The following is a 23,995-nucleotide window of genomic DNA, read 5'->3' as shown; positions in this document are numbered from 1 at the left end:
TCAAATTCGGACCGCTGGAGGCCACCTCAATACGCCGACTGGAATCTGCACGGCAAGAATTACTGTTCATGACCGGACTTAAACTGCCACCTTCATTATCCTCTAACAGTGTTCACGAGACGTCATTCTCAGCATCGACTTCCTGAACCAACACGGCGCAATCATCGACCTGAAGTCAAAATCGATAACGCTGTCGGAAGATCAAGCGATACCGCCGGAGAGCTCTGGTAGTCACCGTGCCTTGAGTGAGCTCAAAGATCAAGTGAGCAACCTGCCGTGCTCCAGCATTATTGTTTCCGTCGACACTGAAACACCCGCTGACTTAGAAGACGTAATCAAGGGTGACCAAGGTCTACTACTCGACCGTGAAATTTGTGTAGCTAGAGGGATCACTCGACTGTACGGAGGAAAAATGAAAGTGTTGCTGACAAACTTCAGGCAGAAGTTCAAGCACATAAACCAGGGCTCGACGATCGCCTACATAAAAAAAATTCTGAAAACCAGCAATGCATTTGTCCTCTTGGATTCTGCCGCATCTACCCCGACGTCCGTGGTTCCCGAACCAGACTTCGACATAATTCAAAGTCTCCCGATGATTAAGCAGCAACAGCTCAGAAGCCTGCTTTGATGATACAAAGACTGCTTTTCAACATCATCGAGGATTCGACAAACACCAGTCGCAAAGCATTGCATCATAACCAAAGAGTGCGCTCGACCACTCCGCCAGAGCCCTTACAGAGTTCCAACGCGAGAATGTGAAGCTATTAGGCAACAAGTCGACGAAACGCTGTGCGCCGACATCATGCAGCCGTTGAAAAGCCCATGGGCATTGCGTGTAGTCCTGGTGAAGAAAAGGACGGAACTCTATGTTTCTCCGTCGATTATCGTCGACTTAACAAGATCACGAAGAAGGACGTATACCCCCTCCCACAGGTAGACGACGCACTGGATCGACTCTGCAACGCTAAATATTTCTCGTTGATGGATCTCAAGTCTGGCTACTGGCAAATAGAAGTCGACGAGAGAGATCGAGAAAAGACCGCCTTCATCACGCCAGACAGCCTCTACGAGTTCAAAGTCGTGCCATTCGGTCTGTGCTCGGCGCCTGTAACGTTCCAGCGCGTCATAGACACGATGTTAGCAGGGTTGAAGTGGCAGACCTGTTTTGTTTACTTGGATGACATCGTCGTCTTTGCCGGAAATTTGGACGATCACCTTAGGCAGCTTGCAACAGTACTAAAGGCCATCAAGTCATCAGGGCTCACTCTGAAGCAGGAAAAGTTACGCTTCACCTACGATGAGCTTCTGTTCCTGGGCCACGCCATTAGCACATCTGGAGTCCGCCCCGACCCACAGAGGACAGCCGCCATCTAAAGTTCCAGCAGCCCATCGACAAGAAGGCAGTGCGTAGATTCCTTGGCATGTGTGCCTACTACAGGCGGTTTGTCAAGGACTTTTCACTCATCACTGAGCCGCTGACACATCTAACTAAATGTGATGTCGAGCTCAAGTGGGAAATGCTGCAGGACGATGCATTTAACCCTTTGAAGGTCGATTTTTTTCGCCATATTCGACCACCCAGGGTCGATTCTTTTTATTGCAGATTACGATTCTTCTTAGGAACTTATTTCGAAAAATCATGACCGTAATGTTTCTGGGGTGACCGTAAAGTGAGAAAAAAATATTTTGCGTTGGTATATATGCACTCTTCATTCATGAATAACAACAATAAAAAAGGAAATTTATCAAAATTAAGAACTTGTTGCATCTTTATGCACATAGTTCAAGGCTTTGAAAATCCGCACACGAGAATATTTCGCAAGCCTCAAATGTTCCTGCTCTTACACTAATACGTACGTCAATAGCGTAATCGAACTGCGTAGGTGCGCGCACTCAAGAAAACTGTTTGGTTGTGTGCCCATCAAAAAAAGCAACACGTGTGACAAGCTTCCGCTAATCTTCATCTTATCGCCAACCAGCTAGGGCAATTAGTTTTCGTGAGTCCTAAAAAAAAAAAAAAGAAACGGAAACGCATGCACGGTGGCATCCTTCCTATGCACACATCAGTTTCACAAGTGAAAAAAACCGAAACACCCGCGAAACAAAATCCAGACGGCCGTCCGCCCGCGCGCACGCCAATGCGTGAGCGGTAGTATATAGATGCACGGGAGCAAAGTAGCGCTAAAACAAACCATGCAACGAAAACCGAGAGAGGGAGGAGCGCGAAAAAAATTAACTGTATTCCCACATAGTGGCAGCACATGATAGAGAAGAAAAAGTTAGGAAATTGGCGCACTTTTTAAACATACAGACGGCGCCGTAAATACAAGGCATCGACCATTTTCAGACTCATTCGCGGCGCCATATATTTACGTCATTGACCGTCAAAGGGTTAAAGAACTCAAACGACGCATGCAGTGGCCACCGGTACTTGTGCATTTCGACAAGTATGCCGATACAAAAATCCATACTGATGCCAGTAGGCCGGTGCCGTTCTAGTCCAGAAAAACGGACTTGAACGGGTGATAGCTTACGCTAGCCGGTCGGTGTCAAAGGCGGAAGGCAATTATTCTACGACCGAAAAGGAATGCCTTGCTATCGTTTGGGATACAGCAAAATTTCGCCCTTACCTATATGGCAGGTTATTCAAAGTCTTCAGCGACCATCACGTGTTGTATTGGCTAGTGAATTTAAAGGATCCTTCAGGACGGCTGGCACAGTGGAGCCTCAGACTACAAGAATACATCACTATAACCTACAAGTCCGGACGAAAACACTCTGATGCCAATTGCCTATCACGCGCCACCATTGATCCGCCGCCGCAAGATGACGAGGATGACGATGCCTTCCTTGGAATAAGCAAGGAAGACTTTGCTGAACAGCAACGAGCAGACCCCGAGCTAAAAAGCCTTGTCGAGTATTTGGAAGGGCACATCGACGTTGTCCCTAAAGCATTTGGGCGAGGATTGTCTTTGTTCTCGCTTCAAAACAACCTACTAGTAAAGAAGAACTTCTCACCAGTCCGCACCAACTACCTTCTTGTTGTTCCCTCAGCGCTGCATCCAGAAATACTGCACGCTCTGTATGACGATCTGACAGCTGGACACCTCGGATTCGCCCGGACGCTATCAGGGATACAGGAAAGGTATTACTGGCCGCGCCTGGATCACTGACATTGCCTGTTACGTCAAGACATGCCGAGACTGTCAGCGACGCAAGACACCACCGACAAGGCCAGCGGGATTACTACAGCTGATCGAGCCCCCTTCACGGCCATCTCAGCAGATCGAGATGGATTTGCTGGGACCCTTTCTGACGTCAACAAGAGGAAATAAGCGGATCGTCGTGGCGACGAACTACCTCACCCGCTTCGCTGAAACTAAAGCTCTGCCGAAAGGTAGCACAGCCGAAGTGGCGAAATTTTTCGTCGAGAACATCCTGCTGTGACATGGCGCCCCAGAAGTCCTCATCACCGACAGAGGAACGGTTTTTACAGCGGAGCTCACCCAAGCCATTCTGCAGTGTACTCAGACAAGGCACAGGAGGACAACTGCCTACCACACACAGTCGAATGGTCTTACGGAGCGCCTGAATAAGACCCTCGCCGATATGCTAGAAATGTACGTCGACGTCGAACACAAGACCTGGGATGCAGTCCTGCCGTACGTAACCTTCGTTTACAACACGGTGGTGCAAGAAACAACACAGATCACCCCGTTCAAGCCGGTTTACGGCAGGAACCCAACGACGACTCTCGACGCCATGCTGCCGCATTTCGCCGACGAAGAGAATCTTGACGTCGCCACCTATCTCTAGCGCACCGAAGAAGCCCAACAGCTCGCCCGCCTACGGATCAAGAACCAGCAGCGTACTGACAGCCAACACTACAAACTCCGACGATGCTATGTCGAGTACCAGCCCGGTGACCGTGTTTGGCTTTTGACCCCGATACGAGGACTCAGTGAAAAACTATTGTGACGCTATTTCAGACCCTACAAGATCATCCGACGTATTGGCAAACTGGATTATGAGGTCGTGCCAGACGGCATTTCGCATTAACAGTGGCGCCGTGCATGATCTAAAGTGGTCCACGTGGTGCGTCTCAAGCCCTTTGTGGAAGACACGCGGGTCCCAGCGATTACTCTGGAACATTCGACGACTGATGTATAAAAGCCGACGCGCTTGACCCGCTGATCAGATTTTGACGATTGCCAACTGTGTTCGCCGCTGTCGCCGTTCTTTAAGTGTAGCCTGTTTTTGTGGGCACCGGTTCGCCCAATAAAAGTTAGTTTCGTCTTTCACAATATTGCTACTGTGTTCTTTATACGTCACTACCATGTGACATTACTCACATTGCTGCCTTTCGAAACATTGTTGTTCAGTGTTGCGATGTTATTCACTCTTTATTGTTGCTGGCGGGTGACATCGAAACTAACCCTGGACCTGATAGTCAAGTCGTGCTAAAAGAACTTAAGAGCCTATCCGTAGGTCAATTCCAACTGATCACCGAGATTCAAGGCCTCAAGTCTCAGTTACTAACAACTGACAAAGCAATATCCGATCTGAGCATGCGCATGACTAACCTGGAGAGCCACTACCAAAACCTAGCCCCCTTGCATTCTGATCTAGAAAGCGTGAATACCGATGCTGCCCACGCAGCACGCACAATACAGAGGCTGGCAGTGCGTCTTGATGATGCCGAGAACCATTCTCGGCGCAACAATCTAATTTTTTATGGTATTGATGAGTCTTCAGGGTTAGAGTCGTTTGCGCAATCGGAGGGTGTAATCATTGACCACTGTCACAAACATGAGCATCATGCTTGACCCAAAAGAAATCGAGCGCGTGCACTGCTTGGGCAATCGTGCAGCTAATCGTAACCACCCCATAATAGTGAAGTTCACCTTTCATAAAACAAAGGATCTTGTTCTTTCTAACGGCCGTAAATTTAAAGGAACGAACTTCAGTGTTGTCGAGGATTTTACACGTCCTGTTCAGTTGGCCCGCAGACATCTTGTTTCATTCGCAAAAAGCAAATCGGCACCTTACTCCCTGCGCTTTAAAACTCTGTTTATGGGTAATAAGCGCTATGTTTTTGCTGAACGCACACAGAGTATGAAAGAATCGCAATAGCAGCCAACTCGACGTGGGAAAGCCCCTTGCCCTACGGTATCAACATGAGCTAACCTTTACTTTTCCATAATCTTTGCCAATGCACGCAGCTTCCTTCCTAAATGCGATATTCTGTCAAACCTCGTGTTGTCGTCTAACAGTAATTTGCTGATAATAACTGAAACCTGGCTTACTGACGATATTATTGATACTGAGGTTCTTGCTGACTTTCCGTATTTCTGCCGTTACCGGAAAGACCACGAAATCTCACGAGGTGGTGGTGTGCTAATCGCCGCGCATCACCATTTATCATGCACTCTTGTAACTATTGAGACTGACTTGGAAATAACATGGCTAATCTGCAGCGCTTCATCGCAGACTATTCTCTTGGGCATTTGTTACAGACCACCATATAACACTCCTGATTTTTCGCATAAACTTAATAACACCTTGAGCGAACTTAGTGAAAAACACCCTAACGCAGAGATCCTGCTTTTTGGTGACTTTAATTTTCTGCGAATCAACTGGACTAACAATACTGCTTTAATCATAGGCAATGAAATTACTAAAGAATTGTTAATGTGTGTCTTAATTTCAGTCTAACTCAACTTGTGCTAGAGCCTACGCGGGTTACAAAAGACACATCTAATGTACTCGACCTTATACTAAGCAGCGATCCTGACAGTCTATCATCCATAACTTACCTCTGTGAGGTAAGTGATCATGAAGTAATTCATGCTACCTTCACCTTTCAACCCATGCGACAACAAAATTCCACCAAAACTGTATGCCTATATGATAAAGGGAACTATGAAGCTATTAATTACGAGTTAGGCGACTTCTTCTCAACTTTTGAGACATTATTCCATATGCACTCGCCTGAAGAAAACTCTAGGAGTCGGATTCCTGATTAATAAGAACATAGCTGGTAAAATAAAGGAATTCTACAGCATTAATGAGAGGGTGGAGGGTCTTGTGAAACATAATAAGAGGTACAAAATGAAGGTTGTACAGCTCTACGCCCCTACATCCAGTCATGATGACCAGGAAGTCGAAAGCTTCTATGAAGACGTGGAATCGGCGATGGGTAAAGTCAAAACAAAATACACTATACTGATGGGCGACTTCAATGCCAAGGTAGGCAAGAAGCAGGCTGGAGACAAGGCAGTGGGGGAATATGGCATAGGTACTAGGAATAGCAGGGGAGAGTTATTAGTAGACTTTGCAGAACAGAATAAGATGCGGATAATGAATACCTTCTTCCGCAAGCGGGATAGCCGAAAGTGGACGTGGAGGAGCCCGAACGACGAGACTAGAAATGAAAAGTTATCGATGCTTCTACGCGCTGTCTGTTGTCGCCGAACCTTATGTTATCTGATTTCATCACCTGACGCGAATGGTGTAGAACTTTGTGGAAGGCACGCGGGTCCGAACGATTAGTCTGGAACATTCGACGATTGCTCTATAAAAGCCGACGCGCTTGACCCGCTGATCAGATTTTCGACGATCGCCGACTGTGTTCGCCGCTTTCGTTGTGCTATAAGTGTAGCCTGTTTTGTGGGCACAGGTTCGCCCAATAAAATCTAGTTTTGCCTTTCACAGTATTGCCACTGCGTTCTTAACGTCACCACCACGTGACAATAGCAACTAGCCGCTAAGATTCAGCTGTGTGCATGTCTGTGTGCCTTCGTATGTTCCATAAAATTGTCTCAACACGGTACGCATCGACTCATGTTTCGTTACTTGATGTGTGCGGTATAGAGTCGGCACGAAGTTACTCTTTTATTGATACTTGGATAGTAATATAACTGCGTGTTACAATCGTCCAAATATGGAAGCTGTATAAAATTTAATTACATGAAGATATGAGGAATTTAAATATAAACTTGGCCTAAGGTTACTGTTACCTAGACATGAGAATAGTGAGAATGAGAATACCTTTAAATAGGAACCTAACCAATTCTGGGGGTATTCCATTGTTATAGCAGTTCTGCTTCACTAATTTAAATTTACAGAGATTATTGCATTTGTTCCCACATTTCCTTTTGTAGCCACTATGCACAAATTGTCATTCTTTCCCACACCATTTCATAACTATTCAAATATTCACACCTGCTGATGAAATTGGCTCAAAGCTAGCATCAAATTTTGTGAAATGAAAATGCTTGCACTAAATGAGCGGAAATAAGCAGAAGTCACATCTTGACCATTCTTAAAAACCATCTCTAACTGTAAACCAACCAGGAAGCAGTCAACCACATTTTATTAAGCACAACTTATGAAGCAGAAAAAATTTAAAGGAAGTGTGCAGCACAGTTTCAAGGTAAACATTGCAAGATACATGGGGTGATAATTTTTAAGTTAGAAATAATTTTTTAAAAATCACTTGTGATCGATAGCATAATTCCATTTCTTGAGCTGGACTACTCAAAAAGGTGAACATTGCCTGCACGAGAAATGGAAACATACAATCAACAAATTGATGATAATTCACTAATTAACTTCTTAATTAGTTTACAGCATATACCCCAATTTACAAATTGTAGCCAGTTAGTTTGCAAAGCATATCCACTAGGAAAAAATCTTGAGGATGGCACAGACTTTTGAGATATGTACCATCAAACTCCCGGTAAAAATGCACTGTTCCACTAACTTTTTTGACAAAATGCTCTTATGCACTGAAGCACAAAACTGGAGCGCCCATGTATTTCGTCGCACACTGGCAATGAATATCTCAAAACTGGTGTCATACTGAAAATTAATTCTAAGTGGATACGCCTTGCAAACTCGCCGGCTACAATTCGTAAATTGTAATATGTGCAATGAAATAATTCATAAAAAGTTATTAATGCATCTTCATTAATTAGTTCAATACGTGTTTCGATTTCTCATGCAAGTAATGTCCGCCCTTTTGAATAGTCCAGCTCAAGGAATGGAACTATGCTGAATGTAATTATGAATTATTTTTAAAAATTCTGTAGAACCTAAATATGGTCACCCAGTAAGACGTCGATTTATTCAAGCACTTCATATAACTCACAACATTAGGTAAACAAAACATGTAGAGTTGAACTGCTTCTAGTGTGGATGCAGCTAGCTGTGTTAATAGCAGCTAAGAGAACATTTTTTTTTTTTACTGCAATTACAACTAATTTTGAAACACCATAGCAGACCAGGCTAAAGAACCTACCTGGAAAGAGGGTGGCAAGACAATTTTGCAGATGCCAAACTTCTCTGCTTCTGGTCTTATCTTGGTAATGTAGCTAATAGGATCCCGCATTTCATCTGCTGTGGGCCTGTATGTAGGAGCAGCCACAAGGCATGCTGGGTCATTCCCACTTGGAAACTTCTTGCTGTCCAAAGGTGTTAGTTTGATCCTCCTGGTCTCGTCTGAGGCTGCTTTGCCCCTTTTGGAAGGTCCAGATTTAGTAAAAGTGAATGCCATTTTGGCAGAACCAAGTTTGGGAGCCCTTGCAATGCCCATCCTTCGATCACCTGCACTTACATCACCTGCCCTTTCATCATTTGCTCTCACATTGCTTGTCCTCGCATCAGTTGCTTCCATATCACTTGCCCTCAAATTGCTTGCCTTTGTATCACTTGTCCTTGTATCACTCGTGACATTTGCCCTGGCACTTGCTCTTGCAACACTGGACCTCACAGCACTTGTTCTCACAGCTCTTGCTGTTGCAACACTTGACCTCGCAACACTGGATCTTGCAACACTGGATCTTGCAGCACTTGCTCTTGCAGCACTTGCTCTTGCAGCACTTGCTCTTGCAGCACTTGCTCTTGCAGCACTTGCTCTTGCAGCATTTGCCTTTGCAACACTTGCTCTCACAAAACTTGCCCTTGCAACAGTTGCCCTCACAGCACTTGCTCTTGCAACACTTGCTCTTGCAACACTTGCTCTTGCAACGCTTGCCCTTGATCCAAGCGTTGGATTGAGTGAGCCATGCCTCTGCACTGGCGCATCAACTGTGGTTCTCTTGGCTGCACCAGATATATGAAGCCCTTTCATTTCTGGCACAGCCTTTGCCCCTCCCAACTTTGAACTGGGAGCATGCGCAGATAAGGAAGTATTAGTTTGCTTAGAACTGTTCCTAGCATTGACTTCCAATGCTGGGTCCACACTTGTATGGTCTGCTCTTGCATCTAGCATTGTTGAGCAATTTAGAGTAGGCACAAGCTTTTGCACTGGCGATGTAGGTTTTGATTTTGGCGATGCAGGGAATGACTTCTGTATTTCAGGGCTGAATTCTTGGGCTGCTACACTGTTTGCTTCTGAAGTAGTAAAGGAGAGCCTCCTTGCAGTTGGTTGCAGTGCCTGAAGACCTGCATCATTGCTTAGCCTGTCTGTGTCACATATGCCCGTCTGTGTTCCAACAGACACCTCCTCTGGCGTCATGACAACTTCCTCAGGTGTTGAGGCTGCAAGCAGAGCCATTCCTTCATCGCTCGTGTTTGTTGACGCATCAATTTTAGATGGTGTATCGTCCCGTTTCAGAAGATTCAAGCCTCCTTCGAAAGATGCTGACCGACTATCTTGAGCGCCAAGAAGCATGGCACCGGTAACATTTTCATCAAAAGCACCAGAGAACTCACTTGTCATTAAACTCTGAATTTCCTGTGCACTGCCAAAACTTAAGCGACATGACATAACCTGAGAGATTTCACCTGCAAGGGCATCTAAGGCCTCCACCCCTCCCGACATTGATTCCAGATCGTCAAAGTGTGCTCTAGTATCAAGAGGGTCTCCTGCAGCATCTGCAATGGTTTCTGACAGAGATGATGGTGATGGCTCTGAAAAACCCTCAGATGACAGGCTTGTCTTGAACAATTTTGATTTATCAATTTGAGGGGGCTTACTCTTGTTTTTAGCAGACGCTGCTTTTCTGCGTGAAAGAATTCCAGGAGCCGGCAAGCACAAAACGCCATATCTTTGAGCAGAACCAGATTTATTCTGTTGTGAATTAGAATCTTCTGTTGCCTTATCTACCAACCCAGCTTTCTTCTCAGATAGGCGGCCAGCCATTCTGATAAGAGGTTCATCATCACTGTCAGAGAACACACGATTCGGCACAGTGGTGCTAGTGCTACCTTCTGTTCTACGTCTCTTTCCAACAGTGGCCTTCTGTGCTTCTTCAGACACTCCAATGGATGCTCTACGAGTTTGACGTGTACACTGTGCAGCAGAAGCCTCACTCCTCTGTTTCAAGCTTCGTGTATCCTTCAAACACTCGCTTGAACTCCTACGAGAGGATCGTTTTACCATGCTGTCATTTTGCCTGAATATTGTGCCCTTTTTAATCTTCTGTTCTACTGCTACAGAGCCTGCTCTAGCTGAGATTGGCACTAACTCACTGCACTTTGTCAAAGGAGCTTTTGATTTAGCAAACCTGGCAGCAAGTTCGTCAGCTTTATTTTTTGAAACTGTACCACCGAAGCGACCTGCTCCTCGTTTGGTTGGTAGAGCCAGAACAAGCGGATATTCCTTTACAGGACCAAGGCTTCGTGTTTTGCGTCTGAACATTGCACATCTAGTAGCCTTGCGAGCTTTCGATGAAGGTCGCATCCTTGTTGTGGCACGACTAAGCAGCTTCCTAGCAATAACAGAAGTTGGCTTCTTCTTAGATGCTGGTGCTGAAGCAGTAATTTTGCCCTTTGGCTTCTGTGATGTGTTAAGAGTCTTACTTCCTGCAGCTCGTAACCTTGGCTGAACAGCGATGACAGGGGACCTTGGAGGGGATAATGGCGACAGGTCTTTTTCACTCTCCGATTCATAGTCTACAATTGGTGGAACCATTTTGGCTTTGCGTAAATGTGGTGTAATCCCAACAGAGCGTCTACGTGTAACAACACCGGTTCCTGTATTGGCCATGATGGGCAATCGCAAGCCAGCTGCAATGCGTGGGTGAAGGCGCGTCAGCTGGACACTCAACTGCCTTTTCAGCACCAATCGGTTCTTAGCAGCCATATCCTCATCTTTAGATGAAATAGGGTGTCGAATTAATGGCACACTGGTCGACTGTTCCCTTGGCTTCACGCATGAAGTTTTTAGTGCCCCCTTTGAACCCGAGTGTGACGCTTCACGGGTGGCTTGTGACCTGAGGGCATGTCCTCCTCCAAGACCTAAAGCTGATGGCTTTCTAGATGGTGCAGACCGCTGTGCAATCCTCCGCTGTTTGTACTTTTCTTGCAGTGCTGCCAAGTTTGCACTTCGCTTGCCATGACTCCTTGAAATGCTGCCAGCTTTGTATGCTTCCTTCAATTTTTCAGGTGCAACCTTCCTCTTGTCTATCTTCTGAAAATGGACAAAGAAAAAAGAAAAAACTGTAATACATTGCTTCAACTTCTTGAAATCCATGGTTTGATGATATCTTGTTTGGTCAGGTAGTAAATTCATGTGAACAGAAATAAAAGAATGCTGACCAAAAAGGTGTCGCTACTAAGTGCAATTAGTATTATTAGGTATTCTGGCTCCTATACAAAGGCCTTGTTCACAAACACTGTTTGAAACAGCAAGCTTTAGTACCCGACCTAGGCATCTTGCGCATGCAGGCAGAAGATTGCATCATTGCAATTCAGCATTTTTTTCTTGTAGTCTGGATAACAAGGGACTCAAGAGGTGTATAACAAGCGACTACACCACGGCAGTGACACTAATGAAACAAGGAAACAGCATGTCACCAGATGCACATAGAGTGTAGTGTTCATCAAAAGAGAGAAGTATGATACTACACGGCACTGCACATTGTTTTAAATGAATGCAAACATGGTAAGATTGGCCAAATAATCAAATGCATTGCCTAAATCGAGACAAATTTGTATACAGGGTGTTTCAGAAAATGCAGTCAATATTCCTTAAAGAAAGGGAAGAAGCAACAATTAAGCTATTTCCCTAGGATTGCTCTTACCACAGGGGCATACATTCTGAAGACTCTAGGCTGTAATTAGATTATATTGAAAATTAAACTAACTACATTTTTAATTAAAATAGCCAGATGATTGATACCAATTAAACACTTGAAGGCCATCATCCGAGAAGTTTATTACCAGCTTCAGAGAAGCAAAAATCTGATACTGCTCATGTTAGCAGCATAATGAATTCCAGCCAATTTCACCCATAAATTCAGAACAGAACTAATGAAGAGCGTAACTGTCCCACCCATAGCAGCCACCTATGTGACTGTTTGCTGAGAGTGAGGCATGGAAAGTGACATCATTCATTAGTGCCTGCTAAGGGCATGCCAGTTGCATTCTTCAACAGCTCAGTTTGTTTTCAAGGTAAAATTGGCTGTAATTGATAACACTGCAGAAATTAGCAGCATCAGGCTTTTGTATGTCTGGAACTGGTAATGTAATCCTTGGACAACCGGCTTCAATATTTCACTACCATCAACTGTCCGACTTGTTCGGTTAAAAATAATTACTACTCCGAGTCATGTTAAAGTATAGTATGCCTCTGTGGTAAAATAAATTCAGAAGATATCACAAAACTATGACATTTTCCCTATTTTTAAGTGCATGTTCTGAAACACCCTGCATAGGCTGATTAAAGAGCATAAGTTATCCACTCCATGGGTTCGTAACTGGTGCCTATGCATAACAACTGTGGATCTCCTGCAGCAGAATCATATGGAACAGCCCTCATTTGAATCAGTCTCTCCCTCAAGAATAGAATAAGGGTTGTTATACTGCATATTCAAGCAGAAACAAAGATTAAACAATTTCATATAGTGAACTCTTTAATTGAATACGAATCAAGTAGCAAGGAGCATTTGATTTGTATTCAAAAATTTGAACATTCGCATATCCCTAGTAGTTATTCCGATAGACTGATACACAATCACTTAGGTGTGAAATACAGAAGTGAACCCATCTAGTATTCTGTTATATAGCAATTTTATGCAGAAGGCAATACTTGTGAGGCTGAGCCACATTTTGCTTCTCCAATCTATGATACAAAATGAGACAAATGTTTCTAAACCACTTGTAAGTCTAGTTATTTTGAAGCCTACGCAGGCAGTGTGAAATCAAGAAGTGAATCCTGACTGAGTGTATTAGAACAGCAATAGATTCGTCATTTTTACTCAGGGTTCCAGAAAAATGTGTGTTTTCATCACCTAGTGGTTTAGTACCTTTTGTTGCAAACTGTGCATAAAGCTATCTAAGGTGCACTGATAAGTATGATCACCTTCACTGTGGCAGACCGGCTGGCTCTATGCTCGGTCCCTTGCTTTTCTTCCCCATTATCAAGCCTCAAGGGTCGTCGGTCCTGTTTCGACACACGTGCAGAAGTACGCTGTGCTGCACTGCGCAGCTCAGCAGTAGTAGTTCCCCCATGTGAATTTGCGTTGGCTCCCCTATCTTTAATCTCAGCACTGGTTGACGTCACTGGTGCATCAAGATCAGGACTGCTACTTCGATCCGAAGAGGACGATGAACCAGGAAAAGCTGTGCCACTCATAAAGTCGAGTGCAGGTGGAAGAGCACTTGTGCCTGAAATTAGAACAAGTCGGAACAACTTTATGCAAGAACATTGGCAATTATAAATACACACACTTGTGTGCACTTGTATACATGTTTGATAAATGTAATCAGTATGCAAGAAATATTCATATCATTGTTCCCCGAAATCAAAGAAGAAAAAGAATGATAAAAATTGTACAACACAATGTCTTAGCAACTAAACAAGATTACCTCATTATTTGACACACCTGAACCTTGATTTAACAAGATATTCTATTAAAGAAATCTTTTGTTCCCTTCATACACTATAAATAGGACCATGCATTATCCTCAACTTAGTTAACTAATTTTGCATTCAATTCTACAAAGTCTACTCTATCACATATGCAATCATATATGATATCACATATTGCATATGGCAGCTTCTAAAGAAGGACCCATCACAAGCAGAAAGGTAAATTCTCACAGTGACATCTGCTGGAACACATGCCGAGTTCATTCTATTCATGCTCAAGCTCAGAGGTGTTCGCAAGCACATGAGCACCGAGACACCAGCACATAACTTTAGAGCCAAGCAGTATTATGTGATTAGCATTCTTTGGGCACTTCATTTATTTTTCGGGGGCTTTCTGTCTGTCTGTCTTGTTAGGAATGGCCGTACGGGGCGACAACGTGCCAGCTATTTCAGCCCGCTGCACGTGTTCCCAACCAACCGGACGGGGCACACTTCAGAGAACTGCGGATAACCGGCAGCCACGTGGCGCGGGGTCAGCTCAGGAATGTGCTACCCGCCAGCGCCACCCTTGACGGAGCAGAGTTCTACAAAGCCCCTCTGACGTCGGCTCCGGACTTTACACCTGTGTGTGTGTGCAACACGAGTATGTGAGCCCGCCTCCTCCAAAAGGGCGGGTCATCTTCGGTGACGTCGAACTATGACTGGACGAACGTTTCCGTTCGCTTGTAATCAAGGGGGGGACAAGTGCTTATAAGCAGCGGTTGTCGGCTGCGAGTGTGTGCTCGTTGTCATGCTCGTTGTGCTCGTCGTAGTGAGCTGCGTGCTCGTTGTCATGCTTGAAATGTACTCGTGAGCTGTGTGCTCGTAAGCTGTTCGCTGTATGTTAGTCTTGCGGGCTCCATTTGGGAGTCACGCTAGACTGTCGATGTATGTCTTGTCTAAGATCTAAATAATGTAAATAAATCCTGTTCACCGAGTTCCTCTCTATGACCTTCAACTCCTTCAAATGGTGGCAGCGGCGAGATCGTCCGACGACTCCTACATCTGGTTGACAGCGGTGGGATCGTCCGACAAATCTAATAATCTGCCGATCTCTAACCGTTTTCCCACCAACTTGGATCACATGGCAGTCCATGGTCTAATGGTTAGGGCATCTGGCTGCTGTGATGAGGGAGCTGGGTTCAAAATCAATTGTTGGGCCAACTTAGGTCACAGGTATGTGACATTGCGCATGTGCCACTCATCAATCAACCATGAATTACCCAACTTGTGTTACTGGGTATGTTGCACTGCTTATGTGCCACTCTTCCATGAAACCCACTCATCCCAACTTGGATCACTGCAGATGTGAAACTAGGTATGTGCCAAGCTTCAATGAACCTCTATGATGAGAATTTGGGTCACTGGTTATGTGCAACCGGGTATGTGCCTTCTTCAGTCAACCTCTTAACCCTTGGGTTGCTGGGTATGTGCTAATTGGTATGTGCCCCAACATACTTGCCACTCTTCAATAAACCTGTTTCCCACCAACTTGGGTCACTGAGTATGTGTTGCTCTTCAATGAATCTTTTTGATGCCAACTTGAGTTACAGTGTATGTGCCACTGCATATGTGCCGCTCTTCAATAACAAAAAAAATCTTAAATTTATCCGGCGATGGTTGGAGTCAAATCCGCATCATAAATATTCCAGCCTGCATGGAAACATGCCTTGTGTGCTGCTTACCGCAATGTTATTAGATTATTCACTTTCACATCAAGCATGGATATATTTTAACTGAACCCATCTCACAATGAATGTCAATATGACTGCGATAAACATAGAAGCAATGTGGCGTCATGCCATATTGCAAGTGCCTAAACGCTTCCGTGTATGAGACCTGTATGCAGCCGGGATGCTCTCACACTTTCCTCTGGACATGTTATGGCCATGTTAAAGAAGTATACCATATGTTGGATACCATATGCTACCATGTGTGCTAGATGTACGAACCAAGAAGTGGGAAACCTCTTTTATCATTTGACTCAGCCCATTCTAAGCTGGTTAAGCGAAGCGTCACTAATCTTTTGTCTTGATAATGCCCTCAGGAAATCCTTTCATCATGCCATGCAGTGCAGTTTTGCAGGTCAAGTTCATCAACTTTTGTGTGCCGGATACCCGGTTACATGAATGTCAGCTATAGCTGAAAAGTTATTAAAGCAGATAAAGAAGGATGGTAACACAGAAGCCCAGCAAAGAAATAATGAACGAAATAGGCCGGTAGTCATACCATATTTGCATAATGTCTCTCACAGATTAAAGAAGACTGGCCACAAGGGTAGCATGGAAGTTGTGTTTTCCGCGCCGGATATGCTACGGAGGCTCTGTACGGTCGTAAATCCGCTCCATCCACAAACTGCTGTCTGTTCGACCATGCACAAGAAGCATTTTGGGTCTTGTGCTGTTGGGGTTGTTTATTCAACTCCACTATCATGTGGGAACAGATATATAGGCCAAACTGGTCACTGCCTTAATGAAAGGCTAAAAGAACACGATTACAATGTGCACGGAGCTATACAGGGACACTTAGGAATTCACTGTCGCGACTGTGGATGTAAGCCAGATCTTTATCGGTGTGAGGTGCTAAAAAAGCACTGATCACAACTTGCGCGGGAGATTATGGAAGCTGACCTCATAGCAAGGGCTGGCAGCACGTAAGTTAGCGCGCCATCTTTTTGCCTATCTTCACAGGAAGTAAGATTTCTTGATCAGTGCATGACAGAACATGACAGAACATGAACTTTGCCATTTACCACAGAATTGAGCGTTCTGTGACTCATGATGGTGCAATCTTCTATCGGTGTGACATTTTGTGAAGCATTGTGACGACATTTCTTGATGCTTTCTTGTAGCTATATATTTTGTGCAACTTGCCAATAAACCAAACCAGCTGGAAGTCAGCACTCTGTTCTTTCATCTGGCCGGCTCAGTTTGTTTCTTCCTTTCTATGTTGCACTGTACCACGTTTAGAATGCAACACCAACTCGCCCATTCCTCAACCCTAGTGACCAGAACTTGTCGTCAGTTGTCGTCAATCAGCGATGCACGCGGCCCCCCGACAGCTCATTGTCATGCAAGTTTTCACCACCACCTCACACTTCTCAAGACACCTTTCCCCATACATGGGCTGCATTTCCCTGTGGATTTCGATGGGCGTTTGTCCCTTGCTCCATAGAAAACTAATCGTACTTTGTTGCTCGCACGCCATGGACGTGTGAAACACAACCACCATATTCAACAACTGACAGCAGTGCCATACCGGCAGATAAGGCCGGGCCAATGCAAGAAAGATCCACCACTGGGAATGGATATGTTGACTTCGCATTTACAGCCGTAATATGGCTAAAAAAAAAAAAATTGGGGCAAAAACTTTCTGATTCGTCCTTGTAACTACAGCAAGTAAAGGTCTCGGCTTTCCAATTGCTCCCTAATTATCTTAAGTGCAATTGTAATCTCATTGAAAGGTGCTCATTTGGGTCACATCTGAGAAGTACTTCTATGCAATCAAAATTATTTGCAAATGCAAACCAGCAACTTCTTTTATTGAAATCAGTGACACTAAAACAAATTTCAATGTTGGACTTATGTTATAGACTACATTGCATAGGTCACTAATGCTCCATTCTGCTGTGGTAATAATAATGTTTTCATTCCTGAACATAACAAAATACAAAAGATAGCGAGGTGCTCATTTGGAGCCTTCGCTGATAAGGCTAGTGATCGATTCATTACATACATCTGTTGATATAATTTAAGCCAGAACTATGGTAAAAAGTAGAGTAGAGCATAATACAAAAGATAGATATGATGCAATGTTTAATCACAGTTCACCACAGCATTTTTATCAGGCAAAGTAAACAAAAGTGTTGCCATGTAGTCATCAGTTCGCTGGAGTTTTGAACTGCTGCAGCAACAGATGAATTAATAGTAGCATCCCGTGACACCAGATTTTGGCCTTATCAGCCCAAAACAATCTGTAAATCATCGTGAATTAATAAAAGGTTTTTTATATTGAATTGAATTTATTTCTGCCAATGATGCGGGAGATTAGGCATAAAGCTAATCAAACAGCTTCGAGGGCCTGACCACCATACACGCACGTCGGCACAATGGTGGTTATCAAAAAACGTAAACTGTATTTAAATGGCATTTTGAATTTTATCCATTTATAAATAATTTCTCCTTCCTGAACATTTCATTTTAAATTCACAGATTTCTATGTATATTTGCTAACCTGCGAACTTTAAAATTAGTAAAAATTCAGACACGACAACGAGGAGGGAGGGGATACCATGCATTCATATTTTACAGCTTGCCCCCAAGTGCACACCCTTTGTGAGATACATATGCACTGTATAAACCATGATTTAGCTTCAGACACAGTACACAAGCAGTAGAAACTGACAAGCAATAAGCTGTGCTTAAGTGACTTTTTCAGCAACTTTGCTGTTGCTGATTTCGCCTATTTCAGGAACTTGTTTGTATGAACTTGAATCAGGACACTTCCAATGGAAGATTCAGGGTCCAATGAGCAAAGCTTTTTTTTTTACAGATCAAAATTTCACTTTCCTAAAGCTTGACACAACATTTGGAAATAAAAACTTTGCAGAAATTTCGGGAGAGCTGGCAGGTATGTCTATGGGAATTGCAAGAGAAACTACAATTACTTTGTTATGTTTCTTCAAAACGAGACTTCGCTGTGCATGCAGCCGCAGCTTAACACCGACCAGGTGGCGATTCCTCAAGCATAAGACATTGCGGGAGAAAACTTTGCTGCATCCGACGTATTGAGTGCCTATGGAGCATTTTATCTACTTAGACAACAAAGTACTCAATGAATCAGAACTCAAGGGTGGAAGAGAGTCCAACGAGGGAGCAGGACTGTTGCTGGGAGACCAATGATGACCTGTCCCAGCGGCTGTATGCTTGCACATGCGATTCAAGCTCTGCAGAGATAATCATGCCGGTACAGGAGAACAGTTACCGTATAGTGGCAAGATGAGTAGGTGTGTAATTTAGCATACCAGTTCATAGCGTCTTCATACCATGCCAGTGTTGCCAGAAGTTTGGAGGTGACCAGCATAAGTAGACTGCTACACTGAACATTCACATCATGTGCTTTCATTATTTGGATTGTGTGGCTTCGCATGTTGTCAAAGACAAGGTTTCGTTACGTGCTCCTAGGGGCACGGAGAAAGAAGTATTTTAGGAGGGGAATCTGATCTGGCCTGCAGCGTGATTGCGTCACAGTTTGGCAAGGAGGAAATGCAGTTTTCGTCCCAGCACAGCAGATGATGCAGCAGGCGCCTTCCTATCGTTTACAAGCTCTTCTATGGGCACGACGGACAAAAATTGCGATATCCTATATTTTGTCAATTTTCTTAAATTTCAATCAATAAAGTCAAAAAACAGAAGCAACACATTTTAGCAGCAGTAATTGCTTAGTAATGCTCAAATTACAAGCTGCGCTGCCCCTGAAACGAGCTGCCAACAGTACCCCTGAGTAGACGACGTCTGCTGGCCCAATAAATTCACTCGCTCGCATGAGGCATGCGTGCGTAGGTGACCTTGGGAGGCAAAGCTCAAGTTAGTGAGGGCATGATGTGCTCCGACAAGCAAACTGTCGTGGTTTTCTTCCCGGTTTACAGGCTTTCTGTCTCTCTTGTACATGCAGGCTTCAGCACTGCGCCAGCGCCGCCGGTTTCTCTGACATGCACAGGCACTTTTGACATTGCTACAAAAGCAAGCACTTTCCATCCATGCCATTTGAAGATAGGGCAGAAATGTGGCGTGCTGAACTACAGCAATGGCTACACATAATGCAAGGATAAGGTAATTACCTTCAAAGCTCCTAGTGACTCAGCACAGTTGAATGCGTGGGCTCGTGCGATCGCAAGAAAATATCAAGAGCTAATGTCTCGTGACTATGTTTGCGAGAAGCACTTTTTAGTGAGTGACAAAGAGGAGGCCGTGTTACAGCGAACCAGGGGCAAAGCCTTTCTAGACAAGCCAAAACGGCCTGCTTTGTTGCCAAACTCCATGCCATCAATATTTCCGGACTGTCCCATCTACCTGTCGTCTGTTTGCGAAATAAAGAAAGCCAACTGAACGCAATGTGAAGTACATGAAGCATGCTAAGACAGAGACCTTGGTGGGTCAAGATATGATCAACGATGCACACTGCTTGCGATGGTAAGCAATATGAGATGGAGTGTCTTTCCACCTCCCAAGTTTGCCATGAGTCCAGAGACTGTTGTTTGTGCCACTCCTTCGAAATTTGGGGAAATAAGTGCCAGTATCAGAAACGAATGTATTCATCCATGCATGGAAGTGGCTAGCGGTGGATGGTTCTACATTAATTAAGGCACAGTTAATTAATATATAGTTAATTAAGGCACTTGAACCAACAACCATTGGCAGGAGTCGAATCCACGTCCTTTCGTGTTAATTAAGGCGTTCGAACCCACGATCTTTGGTGGGAGTCGAACCAGAAACTCTGGTGTTAAGATGAGGTTAAGGCACAGTTAAAAAATTATGGGGTTTTACGTGCCAAAACCACTTTCTGATTATGAGGCACGCCGTAGTGGGGGACTCCGGAAATTTCGACCACCTGGGGTTCTTTAACGTGGACCTAAATCTAAGTACACGGGTGTTTTCGCATTTCGCCCCCATCGAAATGCGGCCGCCGTGGCCGGGATTCGATCCCGCGACCTCGTGCTCAGCAGCCTAACACCATAGCCACTGAGCAACCACGGCGGGTAAGGCACAGTTAACTAGAAAATTGTTAATTAAAGCACCTGAACCCACGGTATTTGGTGTTAATTAAGGCAAATTTAATTAAGGTACAGGTTTAATTGAGATAAGGCAGTCGAACCCATGACATTTTGTGCTAATTAAGGCAACTTAAACAATTAATTAAGACACTAGAACCCACAATATTTTGGTGGGAGTCGAACTCATGACCTTTGGTGTTAATTAAGGTAAATTTAATTAAGGCACAATTCATTACAGTAGAGTTAAAGCACTCAAACCCACGACCTTCGTTAGGAATCAAACTCTTGACCTTTGGTGAGAGTCGAACCAAGAACTAGGTAGTTGTCCCAAGACCTAGTTAGTACTCAACAACTGAAAGAGCATAGGCCTCATGCGGTGTTCGCAATGCTTTCGCATTCATCCACGTTAGAACAACTAAACGCACCTTGAATTTTAGCAGTCACAACTTAATCTTAATCAGCAGTCACAAGCTCTGGGTTGGCAGCTTGTAGTGGGCACTGAGTTCGAGCGATGTCTAATATGGGTGCAGTCACAACTATAGGTCAGCAAACTCACTCAGACTCACGACAGACCAGTGAGTCGTGCGAGTGAGTCCAGGTGAGTAGAATTTTGGTGAGTCTGAGTCTGAATGAGCCCGGCTAAAAAGAATTTGGTGAGTCTGAATGAGCCCAGCTTATTACAATTTTGGCAAGTCTGTCCGAGTGACCCTTAATCAAAAAACAAATTTTCTGAGTGAGGCTGGTTAAAAAAAAGAAGCCACCGCTAAAAGTGCGGTGATGGCAGCAACATGGAAAGTTTATCCAAGTGGTGCCCACCATACTTCAAATGACTGCATCAAGAAAAAAGAAAGAAAAAAGTACCCAGCACAGAACCGCGTGTCTACAGTATTATCGGGAGCACAACACTCGCACCTGTGCTACACATCCACATTCCTTCACACATGTGCACACACTCAAGCATGTGCCTGTAGTATCAGTCTGGAGTCACCACAGTGCTGGCGATGCTCAGTCTAGACGTGCAGTGCCTGTTTCCCATCTATGCTTGTGTGCAATTTGTACATGCATTGTGATTAATACTCCTGTTGCATCTGTGAAGCAACAACGGACCTTCGAAATTTTCAGTGTCCAGCGCTGTATTCAAGAAGGGAGAGGTGAGATGGAACTTCACCAGTGCTCATTTATTGTAGTTAGGTTAGGCATCATGCTACTTCAGGCTTTTTCATGCGGAATTCATGGAGAATACTACATATTTCTTGTACGATACAATCTTGGCGAGCATGCCTCATAGCATCAGGAAGAACTTAGTTAATCAAGTGTACAGCTAGTAAATTCTGATGGTGTTACTTCAATTACTTTTTGGATCTTTTCAGTTAAATTTGATTTTTTGGCAAGATACTTTCAGCTGTGTGTTTGACGATTGCTCTGCATGCTCATTATATGCTCATCTTTTATAACTGATTTCTGGACACTGTGATGCACAGAAAATAAGGTGCTTCATTGTAAGTTCGATACTACGTCATTTTTCTTCGAGATTTCTCATTTATCATCCCTGTTGTGTGTGCTCTACATCAGACTAATAATATTTCTTTTTTTATTATTTCTGTATACATTCATAATGTTCTAAGAATGTTTGCAATGTCACTAAATTGCAATGTACCATTTATGAAGAATAACTATAATTCGGTTGTGACAATCAAGGTTTTCCTTTGACATACACCTAAATCAGCGGATACGGCTCAGGCTATTTTGTACGGTTTGAACGAACTCGGTACAAATGATGATCAAACCAAATAGGGGAATGAGGGAATCTAGAGATGGATGCATCGTGGCACTCCACCGCCTGTCACACACTAGACCTAGTGATGCCAATGCCTTCTAAGATGACAGCCTTTAAGCATAAGCCTGCTGTGGCTGTATAACATTAAACTTCATGAATTGACATTTATGTAAAAACATCAATTGCTTTCTCCCATGTGCCAGGTAGTCCATTTCTGCCTCCTCCTGAAATAACTTATGCATGCCCCATAAGGACAAGTCAATAGTGCTGAACAACGCGTCGCCATGAGGCTGGATAAAATGGACTCTGTCGGACCAGTCTACTAATCGTTATATTTTTTATTCGTACAAACCAGAACTGAATTGGAAAGGAATCAGAGCGCACTGAACCCAAATCGAACTGGTATTTTTTTCCAGTATGACACCTTGGTTTGATTATCAGTAAATGCTGGCAAGTGTGAATTGACATCATTACGAGCATGAACGCGTATGTGCGAGCAGAAGAGTGTGCAAGTGAGTGTGTGGCAGTGCAGGTTTGTAGACGAAAAGTGGCTTTGAAGCAAGCTCTGATCTTGCTCTGCATCAGTGATCATTTAACTGAGCTGGTAATTCACATGAGTTATAAGCCTATGAGCTTGAATCAAATGAGTAAGTGTGTGATTCCTTGAGATTTAATGGAGTCTGATCCTATGATTTGGTTAGTAGGATTATGTCCATTATTAGGGTAATCTGAAAGAGCCAGAGTGAGTGCAAGTTTGTGAGTCTAAGTGGGCCTGCCTGAGTTTGATTTTTGCAAGTCTGAGTAGGAGTGAACCTAGCTTAGTCTGATCTTGGTGTGTCTGAGGAGTGAGTTCGACCGAGTATAATTTTGCAGAGTCTGAGTTTGAGTGATCCCAGGTGAGTAGAATACTGGCGAGTCTGAGTGCAGCTGATTAGGATATTGGTGAGTCAGGATGAGCACAGCTGAGCAGAATTTTGGTGAGTCTGAATGAGCCCGGCAGAGTATAATCCTGGTGAGTCTGAGACCAAGTGATTCCTAAGTAAAAAATATGTTTTGTAAGTGAGTCTGAGTGAGTTCCGTTTATTTAACCAACCTATAGTCACAACAGCATAACACTAACGGACAAAATTATTAATCACAATTCATCACTGTTCTAGTTTTTCAAGCAAAATAACGAGAACATCTGACACCCTTTTTGCAAACAGGTGCAAAAGTGTGAGTGCACAGTATAGTACAAGCTCATTAATTCGAACTCGAAGGGGACCATAAGATTGTTCAGAGTTAAATGGAGTTCGAATTAGCGGGCAGGAGCTAAAATGAACGGCTATCGCACCACGCTGCATGGGCAGAACCCAAAGAAGCCACCTCAGGACTCGTTCTCATGAATTAGGCGCTACTACACATTTGTGGCAGGTGATTTCGTAAATTAAGTTCATGGAGCTCGAACAGCGAACTAAATTAATTGATCAGTCAGTTATACGCCAGAAACAAGCATCGACATGCGTTCATTTGAACAGCGAGGCTTAATGTCGAAATATATGACGCTATTGATGCTCCAATACATGTTTACTTATAAGGCAGGGTTAAT

At 44.0% G+C, this 23,995-nt stretch overlaps 2 protein-coding genes across 3 annotated transcripts in view; one reads left to right on the top strand and one right to left on the bottom strand.

The window, feature by feature from the left end:
- LOC126545717 (uncharacterized) overlaps positions 1–23,995 on the top strand; it is a 502,749-nt gene that overhangs the window by 121,375 nt on the left and 357,379 nt on the right. The gene's annotated exons all lie outside the window — the stretch shown is intronic.
- The window catches only part of LOC126545694 (uncharacterized), a 125,400-nt gene that overhangs the window by 80,367 nt on the left and 21,038 nt on the right, over positions 1–23,995 (bottom strand). For both annotated transcript variants that reach the window (XM_050193638.3, XM_055061922.2), the window contains exons 4-5: positions 13,310–13,614; positions 8,303–11,416 (exon numbers count right to left, since the gene is read on the bottom strand). In XM_050193638.3, the coding sequence (XP_050049595.1) occupies positions 8,303–11,416; positions 13,310–13,614 (3,419 nt within the window). The remainder of the gene's footprint in view (positions 1–8,302; positions 11,417–13,309; positions 13,615–23,995) is intronic.

The sequence above is a fragment of the Dermacentor andersoni genome, chromosome 1, assembly GCF_023375885.2.
Source record: "Dermacentor andersoni chromosome 1, qqDerAnde1_hic_scaffold, whole genome shotgun sequence".
Taxonomy (NCBI): domain Eukaryota; kingdom Metazoa; phylum Arthropoda; class Arachnida; order Ixodida; family Ixodidae; genus Dermacentor; species Dermacentor andersoni.
The sequence above is the reverse complement of the archived record's forward strand: the minus strand, read 5'-3'. Positions and strand labels throughout refer to the sequence as shown.